This window comes from Erpetoichthys calabaricus, chromosome 1 (assembly GCF_900747795.2).
Source record: "Erpetoichthys calabaricus chromosome 1, fErpCal1.3, whole genome shotgun sequence".
Lineage (NCBI taxonomy): Eukaryota > Metazoa > Chordata > Cladistia > Polypteriformes > Polypteridae > Erpetoichthys > Erpetoichthys calabaricus.
In genome coordinates this window covers 171,995,408-172,012,535 of record NC_041394.2, presented here as the reverse complement: position 1 = coordinate 172,012,535, position 17,128 = coordinate 171,995,408, and the positions used below count along the sequence as shown (strand labels likewise).

Below are 17,128 nucleotides of genomic sequence, written 5' to 3'. Positions count from 1 at the left end.
TACGAACTGTATGTAAATATATATATTTTTTAATGTTTAAGCACAAATATAGTTAATTACACCATAGAATGCACAGCGTAATAGTAAATTAAATGTAAAAACATTGAATAACACTGAGAAAACCTTGAACAACAGAGAAAACTAACACTGCAAGAGTTTGCGCTATAGTGCTAGGAACCGCTCGCTAAAAAGACTTTTTAATGAGTTTTAAGCACATGGGAAAAAAATTAACATTTGAAAAATCCGTAATTTAATAAACCACTAAGAAAAGTAACATTGCAACAATGCAGGCTACGAACCGATCACTGTAAACAGAACTGAAAACAAAAACAAGCCTTCTCTACCTTATGCGTCCCTCCCTCGCTCGCTCTCTCTCTCTCTCTCTCTCTGTCTCTCTCACGCGCCTGTGTGTGTGTGTGTGTGTGTGTGTGCGTGTGTCTGTCTCTCTTTTGCGAGCCTGGAGCGCCTGTGTGTCTCTCTAGCATGCTCCTGTGTGTGTGCGCGTCTGTCTCTCTCTCTGGCTGGTTCTGTGTGTGTGTGTGTGTGCACGCGTGCGTGCGTGTGTCTCTCTTTTGCGAGCCTGGAGCGCCTGTGTGTCTCTCTAGCGCGCTCCTGTGTGTGTGCACGCCTCTCTTGCGCGCACTCCTGTGTGTGTGTGCACGTTTGTCTCTCTCGTGCTGCCTGTGTGTGTGTGCACGGCTCTCTCTCTTGCGCTGCCTGTGTGTGTGTGTGCGTCTGTCTCTCTCTCGCGCTGCCTGTGTGTGTGTGTGTGTGTGTGTGTGTGTGTGTGTGTGTGTCGTGCTCTCTCTGTCTTGCTTGCTGCACAGGAAATGCACAGGGAGAGACTGAACATGTACAAACCGAAAGGGAACCTGGCTTGTTCGTATACCGAGTGTGTGGTCGTGAACCGAGGCAAAAGTTTGGCGAACTTTTTGGTCGTAAACCGATTTGTATGTGTACTGAGACGTTTGTGAACCGAGGTTCCACTGTAATTTATATTTTGAAAGATGCAAGTCTCAAGATGAAATTGTTGGCTGCTTTGGACCATGATGGAGAGCAAGTATGTGCCTTCGCCAATAAATTATGGTCGCAGAAAAATACTAAATGATAATGAGCTGATAATGCAGCTGTGAGGTTATTTTTAGTGTAACATACTATAAAAAATTGATTATATTTATTTATTTACTTTTGCGGTTAACTTATCTCAAGCAGCGGGACAATTGAATTTGACTAACTTGTATAGGGGATCTTTTTAGCCAACAGAAGTGGTTATCGTATGTGTAAAATTATTATTAAAAGTGAAAAATTATACAAGTTGAAGTGACCTGTCTGAAGGTAAACCTTAAACTTAACTACAGTGCATCCGGAAAGTATTCACAGCGCATCACTTTTTCCACATTTTGTTATTTTACAAGCTTATTCCAAAATGGATTAAATTCATTTTTTTCCTCAGAATTCTACACACAACACCCCATAATGACAATATGAAAAAAGTTTAGTTGAGGTTTTTGCAAATTTATTAAAAATAAAAAAAACTGAGAAATCACATGTACATAAGTATTCGCAGCCTTTGCTCAATACTTTGTCGATGCACCTCTGGCAGCAATTACAGCCTCAAGTCTTTTTGAATATGATACCACAAGCTTAGCACACCTATCCGTGGCCATTTTCACCCATTCCTCTTTTCAGCACCTCTCAAGCTCCATCAGGTTGGATGGGAAGCGTCGGTGTACAGCCATTTTAAGATCTCTCCAGAGATGTTCTATCGGATTCAAGTCTGGGCTCTGGCTGGGCCACTCAAGGACATTCACAGAATTGTCCTGAAGCCACTCCTTTGATATCTTGGCTGTGTGCTTAGGGTCGTTGTCCTGCTGAAAGATGAACCGTCGCCCCAGTCTGAGGTCAAGAGCGCTCTGGAGCAGGTTTTCATCCAGGATGTCTCTGTACATTGCTGCAGTCATCTTTCCCTTTATCCTGACTAGTCTCCCAGTCCCTACTGCTGAAAAACATCCCCACAGCATGATGCTACCACCACCATGCTTCACTGTAGGGATGGTATTGGCCTGTTGATGAGCGGTGCCTGGTTTCCTCCAAACATGACGCCTGGCATTCACACCAAAGAGATCAATCTTTGTCTCATCAGACTCGAGAATTTTCTTTCTCATGGTCTGAGAGTCCTTCAGGTGCCTTTTGGCAAACTCCAGGCGGGTTGCCATGTGACTTTTACTAAGGAGTGGCTTCTGTCTGGCCACTCTACCATACAGGCGTGATTGGTGGATTGCTGCAGAGATGGTTGTCCTTCTGGAAGGTTCTCCTCTATCCACAGAGGACCTCTGGAGCTCTGACAGAGTGACCATCGGGTTCTTGGTCACCTCCCTGACTAAGGCCCTTCTCCCCCGATCGCTCAGTTTAGATGGCCGGCCAGCTCTAGGAAGAGTCCTGGTGGTTTCGAACTTCTTCCACTTACGGATGATGGAGGCCACTGTGCTCATTGGGACCTTCAAAGCAGCAGAAATGTTTCTGTAACCTTGCCCAGATTTGTGACAATCCTGTCTCAGAGGTCTACAGACAATTCCTTTGACTTCATGCTTGGTTTGTGCTCTGACATGAACTGTCAACTGTGGGACCTTATATAGACAGGTGTGTGCCTTTCCAAATCATGTCCAGTCAACTGAATTTACCACAGGTGGACTCCACTTAAGCTGCAGAAACATCTCAAGGATGATCAGGGGAAACAGGATGCACCTGAGCTCAGTTTTGAGCTTCATGGCAAAGGCTGTGAATACTTATGTACATGTGCTTTCTCAATTTTTTTATTTTTAATAAATTTGAAAAAATCTCAAGTAAACTTTTTTCACGTTGTCATTATGGGGTATTGTGTGTAGAATTCTGAGGAAAAAAATGAATTTAATCCATTTTGGAATAAGGCTGTAACGTAACAAAATGTGGAAAAAGTGATGCACTGTGAATACTTTACGGATGCACTGTATATTTGAAGAATGTTTCTGTTTTAAGACGAGACAGCTTTAAAATTCACCAATACTTTTCAATGGGAGATTTTGAAATTTCAAAAATCTTTACTGTGCACTGTGTTGGAAATATCTCAAAGAAAATTGACATTTCCTTCAAGAATAAGTGTGCCAAATTCCAACAAATTTGGTCCACTGGGAGCAGAGTTATTCTGTGTGGACAGACAGACACATTTATTGCAGTAAGTGCTTTTTTGCATTTACTGTAGACTTACCTAAAAACAAGTTTGTGAAATCGTCATCATAAAGTGGGTGTGTGAAATCTACATCATAAAGTAAAATTATCCCCATACCTATGTCTGCTTCATTTCACAGCTACTCATGTAATGGTGCATGCCTAATGGGAGAAAAAAAAAACTGGCTGTGAAAAGGAGACGACAATTGCTTTACGTTACATTTACTTATTTGGCTGACACCCTATCCAAGGCGACCTACAACATTTATGATACAATTGGTTACATTACTTTTGGTTTTGATTCAGCATGCAAACATCCAGGGTACTCAGTTGAAATCCCAACCAGGGATTGTCTGTACTGAGTTTATGTAAAAGTAAATGAACTGGTTTATTGTATTTTGTCATTATTCATTTATGATCTATTATTTATTTGTAAAATTTACAATACCACACATAGAACTAATCCTGCATGACCTGTATGGTTATTTTACAGCATATTCGAAACAAGCTTGAATTTCAATTTTCTTTGGCCACGTTTTGAATTAATGGCTAGAATACAGAGAAAGAAAGGAAATACAGTTAAAGCCAATAATAACAGACATAACTTTATCAATTAGCTACATAAGTAAAGCAAACAAAAGAAGCAGCTGGCACTGCTGTGATGATATAAGGCTAAGCTAATGATAGGTGAGCCATTCAATACAGGGTTTAAACTCTTGCTAGCAAGTGTTTCCAGAGTCTTTTACCAAGGACTATATCATAAAATTGTGTTAATCACTAGATACTAATGACCTAAAAGTAGAATAATTGAAATTCAACTAAAATGTCATTGTCAAAACTAAATTTTGCATATTTGGGTAAGTGACAGTAGTGGCACTGGTTCTGTAATAAACAGTTTGTTGATTAATACAGCATTATTCCAATCTCCACAAAGTGTGCTGTTTATGTTTCTGAGAATGCAGTCAGTTGACAACAATAGTTAACGTTTTGTTAAAATAAAACTAAACCTTGCTTTTATAGAAAGAAACTTCATATTTTTTCAGTAATGTTGTTCATTGTTTATTTGATAAATATTGTATAAGGACCCCATGACCATGTGTTCGGATTCAGCGGGTTAGAAAATGGATGGATGGATTGTATAAGGAATGCACTTAAGATGTATAGAAGGCCCCCTGTTCCTCTTTGCTAAGTTTTACATGTATAACCATATACCTGGACACCCATATTTTAGAACGGAAACGGGTAAAGTATTCAGTTTATATTCTGTTGCTCGGTAATGTTTTATCTCTCTCTCTTTTGTTTTAGAATATTATTGTGAAAGTCCTTAATGCTTTTAATATTCCATACCTTCTTCTTTACAGTACATTGTCATGAAACATATATTTGTGTCAGAAACTTTTGTTTAATTAATGCCACAAAGTTGCTAAATAAAATAACCTATGTTTATGCTAGATATGTACAGTCATGGCCGAAATTATTGCCACCTCTGGAATTTTCCCAGAAAATGCACCATTTCTCCCAGAAAATTGCTGCAATTACAAATGTTTTGGTATACACATATTTATTTCCTTTATGTGCATTGGAACAACACAAAAAAACAGAGAAAAAAAAACAAATCTGACATCATTTCACACAAAACTCAAAAACCGGGCTGGACAAAATTATTGGCACCCTCAACTTAATATTTGGTTACACGCCCTTTGGGAAAAAAATAACTGAAATCAAGCGCTTACTATAACCATCAACAAGCTTGTTACACCTCTCAACTGGAATTTCCCACCACTCTTCTTTTGCAAACTGCTCAAGGTCTCTCAGATTTGAAGGGCGCCTTCTCCCAACAGCAATTTTAAGATCTCTCCATAAGTGTTCAATCGGATTTAGATCCGGACTCATTGCTGGCCACTTCAGAACTCTCCAGCGCTTTGTCTTCAACCATTTCTGGGTGCTTTTAGAGGTATGTTTGGGGTCATTGTCCTGCTAGAACACCTATGACCTCTGACACAGACCCAGCTTTCTGACACTGGGCCCTACATTGCGCCCCAATATCTTTTGGTAGTCTTCAGATTTCATGATGCCTTGCAGACAGTCAAGGCATCCAGTACCAGAGGCAGCCAAACATCCCCAAAAAATCTTAGAACCTCTGCAATGTTTGACTGTAGGTACTGTGTTCTTGTCTTCGTAGACCTCATTCCGTTTTCTGTAAACAGTAGAATGATGAGCTTTACCAAAAAGCTCTACCTTGGTCTCATCTGTCCACAAGACGTTCGCCCTAAAGGATTTTGGCTTCCTCAAGTACATTTTGGCAAACTCCAGTCTGGCTTTTTTATGTTTCTGTGTCAGCAGTGGGGTCCTCCTTGCTCTCCTGCCATAGCATTTCATTTCGTTCAGATGTCCACGGATAGTTCGAGCTGACACTGTTGCACCCCGAGTCTGCAGAACAGCTTGAATATGTTTTGAAGTTGATTGGTGCTGTTTATCCACCATTCGGACTATCCTTCGTTGCAGTCTTTTATCAATTTTTCTCTTCTGTCCACATCAAGGGAGATTAGCTACAGTGCTATGTGTTGTGAACTTCTTGATTATGTTGCGCACAGTGGACAAAGGAACATGAAGATCTCTGGAGATGGACTTGTAGCCTTGAGATTGTTGATATTTTTCCACAATTTTTTTTCTCAAGTCCTCAGACAATTCTCTGCTCTTCTTTCTGTTCTCCATGCTTAGTGTGGCACACTCAGACACACAACAGAAAGGTTGAGTCAGCTTTTCTCAATTTTAACTGGCTTCAGGTGTGATTGCTATATTGCCAGCACCTGTTTCTTGCCACAGGTGAGTTCAAACGAGCATCATATGCCTGAAATAAAACGATTTACCCACAATTTTGAAAAGGTGCCAATAGTTTTGTCTGGCCCATTTTTGGAGTTCTGTGTGACATGATGTCAGATTTGGCTTTTTTTTTATCTGTTTTTTCGTGTTGTTCCAATGCACCTAAAGGAAATAAACATGTGTATACCAAAACATTTGTAATTGCAACAGTTTTCTGGGAGAAATGGTGCATTTTCTGGGAAAATTCCAAGGGTTCCGATAATTTCGGCCATGACTGTATGTGCTGCGATTTATATTCCAGACTAGCTGATTACCCAGTGGCTTTGCTCACTGAGTGCAAGGAAAAAAAACTAAAATGTAGTATTTATAAAATAAGTTTGTTAATTACCAATGTTATTTTTGAACAAATAAAGAGCATTTACAATAAATAGAAATTATATAAATATTAATTATTAAGTAGTAAAACATTTTGATAAAAGAATTTGAAGAAGATATAAGAAGCGTATAAATTATTAAACAGTCAAACATTAACATTTAAGAAGTAAAGATACATTGAGTACTACTGCAGTGGTTTCGGGCAAACTACCTGCTTGACAAACTTGCACTATGTGCCTGTGATTTAAGCAAAAAATTATTCTGAGAAATGTGGACGCTGCCTTTCCGTGCTTAACGGGCAGAAGGTCCAAACAATTCCCAAGTCTAATACTTAACATGAAGAGGTCGGTACATCTTTTTAGATGTAAACCCTCCATTTTCTTAAAAGAATTCATCACAAAAGCAACCTTGAATGTTGCAGGGTTTTAGTGACCCGAATTCATCTTAAGGGACAGTAAGTAGCCGTGCACCGGAATTTACCAAGAGAGTCCCGCTTCGATAGCGCCGATTACACTTATTCGCAAAGATTTCCACTGTTCCAGGAGCAGGCGGGGCACTTGAAGTGACAAACCGTGAAGCTGTTGACCCGGAGGAAAAGCCCGACATTCCGTGCCTCCCAACGTCAACGTTGTTCTTATGACCCCTTGCCGGTGAAGACGGTCTCGTCTTCACATTGTTTACAGCTCGGCGCAGTTAAAAAGTAGAAAGATGCAAAGCTGTTTCTTCATCTCTTTTACTATCAAGGTATAGCGCGTTCCTCTTAAGTTGAATGAGGAGCCCAGCACACACAAAAATCTCCTACTCTTAGGAAAATTAATTCTATTAAATACGGAACCCAACCGAACCTTAGCCCCAATTTGATATCCTCATCTGGAGTTGTCTTTTATGAATTTATACAAAGGAAATAATCACCCCAACAATTCTTTAAACAATCAAAAAAGAATATATTATAAATCAAACAAAACAATAAACACCCTTTAAATCCTTGTCAAATCTTTAATAACTACACAAACCCTAATTAATATTCCACCCCCTTAAACACTCTGTAATATACTCCCCAGAAAACGGCGAAACAGCAAAGAAAGAAAGCAAGCAAGGAAAAGAAACGGAAAATTACCCAATTTACAAACAGCACAAATATATTCACAGTACTTAAACCTATATTACATCTATATACAAATATAAATTAGACACACACACAATCCCCACACGTTCCCCAGTCTCTTTTATATTAACTTTGTTTTAAAGTCTAAATTCACACGGCCTGGGAAATCTGCAATGAATCCAGTGATCAAGTCAGATACGTTCCGCTGACTCGTATACTGAATTTAAATGTAAAAGAAGCAATCTCACCGGCCTGGCGACGATTCCATTGTTGAAGGAAGAAGTCCATCTCACTCGTGTGTCTCGCCGTTAGCGTCCGTCCATGGCCGACGCCCGCACCATAAAAGCAAAGTAAAGCCGTGTGCTCCGAAGGTCCTTCTAGGTTAGCCGGCACTCCTTCTCCGTGTACCCAACCATCCTTATTTCGGAGTCTCACTTGCTTTACCGCTGGCTTCTTCTTTACATTCACCTTCCCAGCTCCTTATTTAAACAGTCTTTTTTTCTTCTTTTCAATATCAGTAAAATAACTATCACACAAATAATAAGTTCCTATATTATAATATGTTCTGTGGTCATACGTAATTTCCGTTACCCGTGGTCATACGTCATTTCCGTTTCAAACATGAAAAGAATTTTATTTATATAGATTACCTTTCTGCTTTAATTTGGTACCTTTTATCTAAAATATTATAAAATTGCTTTCATATGCTTATTATATACATTTTTCAGGAGAAGCAAATTAGACCCAAGTCATTTTATATTAGAGGCTGCTCTGAATAGCAGGCCTGCTGTAATTCAAAGCAGTATAACTTCTCCTTTTTATTCTGTAATCTTTAAGATGATTAGACATAGATGCAAGATGCCTACACATTGCATACCATTCATAGCGCTTTTTTTTCATCAGTTACTTGTAGTAATGGTAGAGAACATTTGTTATCTGATGTTTTATGAAGAATATCCATAACAAAGTTCTTGACATAGTTGGTCTCAGTGGGAGCCAATGCTGGACGAACAGGAAATGATATCAAAATGTCCATGAAAAAATCTCACTTTACTTGTGTTGCATAATCGATATGTTTGATATCCAGTCATATGCTTACAACATCATAAACACATGTATTTGTCCTAAAATATTATTAAATAAACCACTTCCAGAAAATACTCTTGTACATGGCTGGGGAACACGCTTAAATTAAAATAACCTTTTGAATTGAAGTCCTACTTCCCTGTCATTTATCAGTAAAGAGTCCAGTAATAACGTACTTATTTTGTAATAGTGTTTCATGTTCTATAAACCTTACAGAGTGTGATCTAAGAGAGGAGTACAATTAGGAAAGAAAAGAGATTGAAAACATTATCAAGAGAAATGTATTAATTCTATTTGTACATATCTGAGGTATTACAGCAAGCAGATGAAAAATACAGGAATTTGGATTTGTGACTTCACTACCAACAAATCACTTTTAGAACTAAACAGCCATTTATTGAGTGTATTTTCTCAGAATAGGTTTATTAATATTGTTTGCTGTTTGTTCAGTGTGGGTCCCTATTAAAACCTATTATGTTTGAAACTTTGTCAATTCTTCATAAAACCTTGATTAACATTTATTCTCGACCATTACTAAATCAACATGTGGTAAGGAACAAACAGATAAAAAAATTTGGGGTTGAATATTCTTTTTCTGCGCATTTTTTCTGTCTGTTGTGCCAATTTTTTTTTTCATATTATTATTAATTATTTTCATATTATGGTTTTATTTTGTGTATATCCATTACACACCTGTACAATAAAGCCCTTCTTTTCATCTGTAGGATTGTGAAGATCCAAATCCACTGATCCGAGCTTTGGCAGTGCGAACTATGGGCTGCATTCGTGTTGATAAGATCACAGAATATCTATGTGAACCTCTGCGCAAATGTCTTAAAGATGAAGACCCTTATGTAAGAAAAACTGCAGCTGTATGTGTAGCTAAGTTGCATGACATAAATGCACAGCTTGTTGAGGACCAGGGCTTCCTTGATACTTTGAAGGACCTTATCTCCGATTCCAACCCAATGGTAAGAGAGATTCCATTCAAATTTTTTATTGTTTATATATACACTGTATATTCATACTTTATTAATACCAGAGGGGAAATTGTTTTTTTTGCATAACCTTTGGGAGTCAGAGCACCGAATCAGCATTTGCAAAGTGCCCCTGGAGCAAATTTCAAGTTAAGGCCCTTGCTCAATGGCCCAATGGAGCAGGATTTCTTCTGACAGTAACCAGCACAGATCCCTAGAAGTAGAGCCTCCACTCTACCTTTTCTAGTATTTTATTGTATGTACAAATACATTTATTGTACATTCAAATAATCGTAGTGGATAAGGTGAAAACAAAATGAATGTTTGATTTATTTATGTTTTTATAAAAAACTTGCTAGGGGTGGACAGATTGTAAATGCATATGGTAGTCCAGGTACGCTTTCTGGTAGCCCAGCTTTATATAAGGGGTGGAGGGTTACCTGATACATCTTTACAACCGTGTTTCACTGTGAATGTCTATTTTGTTGTCCATTGAGTGCATAGCAGTACCTTTTTTTATTTATTAATTTAATCTGAGCAAAATAATATTGCACACAATCAGGTGCTGTTTGTACGTTTTTCAGGCAATTTTTCAAGAAGCATTTTGTAGGAATAATATAAGTGACATCATTTGCTTATACCATTTTGTTGGTTGTGAGGTGATTTTTGTGTCTCCAGAATGTCTTCTGTGACTTAATACTTTCAAACCTGATGATAGCAGTACTGAAAAAGTATTATCATCTTCTTCATGAACACAGATATTGGATTCACCCCATTCAGCACCAAAGGGTGCCTAGAGAGCAATCACTAGACTCTCTATGAAGAATTCTGGTAATATCCTGAAAACTTCCAGGATTATATACAGAAGTCAATAGGCACATAAGCACAGTGATATACAATAGTGTCTTTATATTTATGTAAGCTTAAATTTTGGTGTACATTCGGGTCGTGGCACCCGGATGGGGCTCAAGGCCGGCCGGGACGCCCAGGAAGACAGGAGGAGGGCTCATTCCTACTCCAGAACGCGAGGGGGCGTCCGCCCTGGTTGTATTGGGGGCCACAGGTACAGGGCTTGGAAGCTCTACCCTGTAGGGGCCCGTGGCCACTGCCAGGGGGTTCCCCGATGCCTTGGGGACCCTGGACCCCAGCACTTCCGGGTGTGGGAAGAAAAGAGGGGACACCCGGAGTGCTTCCGGGTACGCAGCCGACACTTCCGCCACACTGGGGAGTTCCGGTGGAAGATTGCTGGGGAGCAGCTGGAGCACATCCGGGTGTGTGTGTTGGGTGACATGAGCGTGTCTGCCTGTCTGTGTCCGAGCCAGTCTCCACAGGGTCTCAGTTTATGAACAAGTTCCTTTCCTATAGACATTAAATTCCCAAATTGTATATGTAACCTGGAAATTGCACTGAAAAATTTTCTTTAATCAGAAATCTGCAAAATGCATAAATACACCAAAAATGTTTCAAACTTATTACCAAAATAATACAGAGGCAGTATGACTGTACTTTAAATCAGAGTTTGAATCTGGTTTTGTACAGTATGTTGACCTTATGCTTCAGTATGATGCACTACTTTATTGAGTTAGAGAATGTATAATTATGTTGTGGAAATCTACCAGTAACTGATGATGTGCAATCTCTGCTGAGAAATGGCTTAGGGTGTCACTTTCCCCACCATCAGCCATACACCCAGTGACAGCATGCCTGGGACACGTATTTAGGATTCTGGAAATTACAATTTAGTTGAAAAGGAAAATTTCTGGTTTTACCTGCTCACTCATATCTGCACAATTTCCATAAGCTAAGACTACCATAACCCCAGACCCACCAGTATTGTTATTTTTATCAAATTCTGATTGATGGAACAAAATGTATAAAAATTGTTATTTAAAGGCCAAATACACTAATGATTTTTGGTATATGTATTGTTTACATTCATGGACCTTCACTGGCCGTATTACCTACAGTATTACAGTGGGGTAAAAAAGTATTTAGTCAGCCACCAATTGTGCAAGTTCTCCCACTTAAAAAGATGAGAGAGGCCTGTAATTTTCATCATAGGTATACCTCAACTATGAGAGACAAAATGAGAAAAAAAAATCCAGAAAATCACATTGTCTGATTTTTAAAGAATTTATTTGCAAATTATGGTGGAAAAAAAGTATATGGTCACCTACAAATAAGCAAGATTTCTGGCTCTCACAGACCTGTAACTTCTTCTGTAAGAAGCTCCTCTGTCCTCCACTCATTACCTATATTAATGGCACCTGTTTGAACTCGTTATCAATATAAAAGACACCTGTCCACAACCTCAAACAGTCACACTCCAAACTCCACTATGGCCAAGACCAAAGAGCTGTCAAAGGACACCAGAAACAAAATTGTAGACCTGCACCAGGCTGGGAAGACTGAATCTGCAATAGGTAAGCAGCTTGGTGTGAAGAAATCAACTGTGGGAGCAATTATTAGAAAATGGAAGACATACAAGACCACTGATAATCTCCCTCGATCTGGGGCTCCACGCAAGATCTCACCCCGTGGGGTCAAAATGATCACAAGAACGGTGAGGAAAAATCCCAGAACCACACGGGAGGACCTAGTGAATGACCTGCAGAGAGCTGGGACCAAAGTAACAAAGGCTACCATCAGTAACACACTACGCCGCCAGGGACTCAAATCCTGCAGTGCCAGACGTGTCCCCCTGCTTAAGCCAGTACATGTGCAGGCCTGTCTGAAGTTTGCTAGAGTGCATTTGGATGAGCCAGAAGAGGATTGGGAGAATGTCATATGGTCAGATGAAAAAAACTCTACTCGTCGTGTTTGGAGAAGAAAGAATGCTGAGTTGCATCCAAAGAACACCATGCTTTGGGGCTGTTTTTCTGCAAAGGGACCAGGACGACTGATCCGTGTAAAGGAAAGAATGAATGGGGCCATGTATCGTCAGATTTTGAGTGAAAACCACCTTCCATCAGCAAGGGCATTGCTGATGAAACGTGGCTGGGTCTTTCAGCATGACAATGATCCCAAACACACCGCCCGGGTAACGAAGGAGTGGCTTCGTAAGAAGCATTTCAAGGGCCTGGAGTGGCCTAGCCAGTCTCCAGATCTCAACCCCATAGAAAATCTTTGGAGGGAGTTGAAAGTCCGTGTTGCCCAGCGACAGCCCCAAAACATCACTGCTCTAGAGGAGATCTGCATGGAGGAATGGGCCAAAATACCAGCAACAGTCTGTGAAAACCTTGTGAAGACTTACAGAAAACGTTTGACCTCTGTCATTGCCAACAAAGGGTATATATCAAAGTATTGAGATGAACTTTTGTTATTGACCAAATACTTTTTTTCCACCATAATTTGCAAATAAATTTTTCAAAAATCAGACAATGTGATTTTCTGGATTTTTTTTCTCATTTTGTCTCTCATAGTTGAGGTATACCTATGATGAAAATTACAGGCCTCTCTCATCTTTTTAAGTGGGAGAACTTGCACAATTGGTGGCTGACTAAATACTTTTTTGCCCCACTGTATCTGTTAATTTTTTATATATATTTTTAGATGAAATATAATAAAACTTACTAAAATTAATTCAATAAAATGAGGAATAGGGTTAATGGTTTAAAATTAGTCTAGTATGAATGAGTATGTTCACAAATGTGCTCTTGTAAGGGCACAGACTATCCACAGTTGGTTTCTGTCTTGTATCTAAATCTGTTTCAGTAGAACGGGTTAAGGAAAACTAGTAAATGTAAGAAATGTTTTCCAAATATGTGATCAGTTAATAAGTATGTCTGTGTGTTTTGTTTTTGTAGGTGGTTGCAAATGCTGTGGCTGCGCTATCGGAGATTGCTGAGTCTCATCCTAACAGTAATCTGCTGGACCTGAACCCTCAGTCTATCAACAAGCTATTGACTGCTTTGAATGAATGTACAGAGTGGGGTCAAATTTTCATCCTTGACTGTTTAGCTAACTATACACCAAGGGATGACAGAGAATCACAGAGGTACTATATATACTGTTTATAGTAGAAATCCTTTTATATTGGTATATACTCCATAAAGTAACATACATATACTGTACTATAAATACAATTACTACTGCTAGTTTTAAAGGTGCTTAATATCCCAAATTCTATCACTGTCATCTTTCTCATGGCATCCACTTCATCTCCAACATTGTGTAACTCTTTAGCCAGTCATTCTGTTTTTTATTTACATGACCAGTACATCTCATTCTCACAAATGACCTTTTTCACAAGTGTTTTCTGTTCATCCTGCATTTGTTGTCTTCTTTAATAAAATATAAATTTTCATGATAATCTCATACTTTCATAACCATACATTTTCTTTCATATAGTTAGTAATTGGATCTTCTTAGAAATGGGAAGACACCTTATTAGTTTTTTTCCTTATTAACAATTAATTTGTAGACACTTTTAATGATGTTTATCAGTTTGGGATGGATTTTGACATAGGATTTAATAAAGAATGATATTGTGTTAGACTACCTTCTTTATCTCATCATGTGCATACTAAATTTACTTTCATAAAATTTGTATTCAGTGATTGAAAAATAAGTACGGCTTAAAGTCATTGCTAAAATATAAAAATTCAAACTTCATTATATCATTGCAATATGGGTTATTGAATACCAAAGTTATTCAGCTTATTTTCACAAACTCTTTTGTAGCCATACATTTTTCAAATTATTTTGTAAGAAAATCACTTCGTCACGTTTGTGACATATGCTGTTCATGTAAAGGAAGAATAAATGGTGAAAAATGTTACAAACTCCTGATCCTTAAATTTTTCTCTCACTCCTTTTTCACATTTGTCCCAACTGTAAGGCTGGGGATATAATTAACCCTTCACAACACATCTGCTTAATTATGCTGCTGCTACACAAGCTGTATACTGTCTGTACTTCCATGCATACTTTAAATAATTTCACCAGGTGGCATTGCAAGACATCACCATTGTGAGAAAACAGCATCTGGTTTCACTGTGTTGTGAATTGAAGGACATAGAGTTAAAAATAAAAATTGTTTTCATTCTGATGCTGTTGTGAAGATGCAGAAAAAAAAAAAAAAGACGACAGCAACAGCAATACAGAAGGTATGTGAGACTTTTAAATGTATCACATCGATTCAATGGGAAATTTGAGACACTTGTATTGTGTATGTAAAAAATGGATGAAGAATCGCACATTTGCATGTCTGCATTTAAATTTGTTGATTTGCTTCACTGCATCAAACCATTCATCAAACATCGAAACACACAAATTTATCCTGTTGGAGCTGCAGTGTGGCTTGCCATCAAATGTTGATAGTAAACAACGATGCTGATGTCATGTACCAAAACTCGAACACACATGCCACCCGTATTTTTGCTTGTACTGCAACTCGCACACGTGTTGTGTTAATTTGTGATAACGTGCTCAGAAGATGCGTCAAAACAGCACTGGGAATGCGCGTGGTAGCCATGATGCGTGTGTTGTAAGTATTCTGAGCGTGAAGTATAAACACTGAATTGATCACTATATCATAATCCATTGACCCCACCAGTTTATGCTAATTAACACACTTTGCACCATTTTCTTCTATGTTCTCTGCAAGCCAGTAACATTTCTTTTTAAAACAGCATGATTTTTGGAATATTCTATTTGTTGCAGATTTTGTCAATGATGTTGCATGTTGTTTTTCCTCATGTTTTTAACACAGTATTGTCAAAATCTGTTTAATTCAATTCAGCACTATGGAGTGTTGGTCAGACCATATGCTGAAGCACATTGTACAAAGTAAAAATCAAACACGTACAGGATGCTAGTACACTGGAATTGCTCATCTTTTTCTGAATCCAAATGATATTTTACCTTTGAATGAGTTGCTCTTATTTTCAAATATTGTAATTAGCAACTTTAAAAATTTCATTGGTACATTTGTAATCATACAGATCATTTTATGATCTATGCATTCCATTATATTTGCTTTGTTTTCAAGTCACTATTGTTTTCCTAGGTATTTCTCACCTCAGTTCTATTTTGACGTCATGCATTTGTTTCTCTTTACCTTTATTCATCTCTTATATTTTCTCCTTAGACTCGGCTTCAATTTTTCTTCTTTTTTCTTGTTAATTCCAAAACACACTTTCTTTTTTTAATTTGATTATTTAAGTTTTTCTTTTTAAAAGCTCCAGATTATTTTCTTTTACCTACTTAAAATTATTTTTGACAGTTTTGCTTCATGTCATTTTTTTTATTTAAGTTTATATTACATCTACAGTACTTTGCCTTTTTCTTCTAATAACTTACAATTAGTGCATTCCTTGTTATTAAGTTCATGTTTATGTTGTATTACTCCTTTTCAAATTTTTGATTTAGAGTACTGCACAAATTTTCAAATTCAAAACATTACCAACATAACGTTAAACTAATATAGAAATTAATTTTGAATATATACCTGTGCGGACATTCTGTGATGGGGCACCTCTGTTTTGGGTTAGGGTGCTTTCCTGGCTTTCTGCCACTTTTTTCGTGACATATATTTTATTTAAAGGCCCCTGGAGGAATTACTTCCAGAGCATTGTATGTTTTTTGCTCTAGCGGACATTTATTGATAATTGCTCTTCTATGGGCTCCACCAGTTACCAGCAGTGGCTTCTCTTCTGTAGTATTGACCTCTTTTTCCCCAGTGACCCTTCTGTACCTGTAAACTTGTGTATTTGTCTATGAGCATGAATCTTGGTTAGAGTGGTGTAGATTCCAAGTTTCATATCCTAGTTGAGCCCACCTTAAATGAAAGAAGATTGAATGTGTCGTTGGTCTCCAGTCTTCATGAATAAGAACAAAAGAAGTTTAACAATTTGTTTTAATGCTGTTCTCTTAGAGATAATTGATAGGTGCGGGGAAAAAAATCTGTTAGGTGTGATTCTTTTGAAAATAACTAAATAAAATGTGTTAGATTGCACAGTAAAAAAGAGAAACGTTTGCTGACGTAAATTCACTACTTTTTTTAGGCAGATAACTAAACATTCTGTTCTCTAGGATCTGCAATTTGTACTAGACTGAAATGACACTGAAGCCTTTTTCTGGTATTGCTGTTTGTTTTACTGTTTCTCAAATCTTTTTTCTAAACTCAGACAAACTTACTTCGTCAACTTGTGCCTGTTGCCACAGGTTAACATTAAGAAGAAAAATAGAATAGGGAGAGTTTAATAACAGCTGACCAGTGAAGTAGTTACAGTGTACACAAAACATTTGTTGACAGACAGAAATTTGAACAGCCCCATCCATAGCTGTCAGATTCCAGATCTCTTCTATTCATAGGCTTGTCTGCTTCATATTTTATACTCAATTTCTTTTTTTCCTGAATATTGTTTCTATCGACTGCCTCCACCATTGCGTGCATTGCTTCAAATCTCTTCTCTTTTTTCTCAATCCTTGAAATCGTTATTTTTTACTGTGCTTCACCCCATCTTTTAAAACTATAATACTATAAAATATATAATATGAATTTATTACAAGAATCTTTGGATATTTATTTTTAAATTGGTAATGAAAAAAATAG

At 37.9% G+C, this 17,128-nt stretch overlaps 1 protein-coding gene across 2 annotated transcripts in view; it reads left to right on the top strand.

Annotated features, from left to right (window-relative positions):
- The window catches only part of ap1b1 (adaptor related protein complex 1 subunit beta 1), a 148,431-nt gene that overhangs the window by 39,928 nt on the left and 91,375 nt on the right, over positions 1-17,128 (top strand). For both annotated transcript variants that reach the window (XM_051931943.1, XM_051931948.1), the window contains 2 exons: positions 9,319-9,564; positions 13,377-13,567. In XM_051931943.1, the coding sequence (XP_051787903.1) occupies positions 9,319-9,564; positions 13,377-13,567 (437 nt within the window). The remainder of the gene's footprint in view (positions 1-9,318; positions 9,565-13,376; positions 13,568-17,128) is intronic.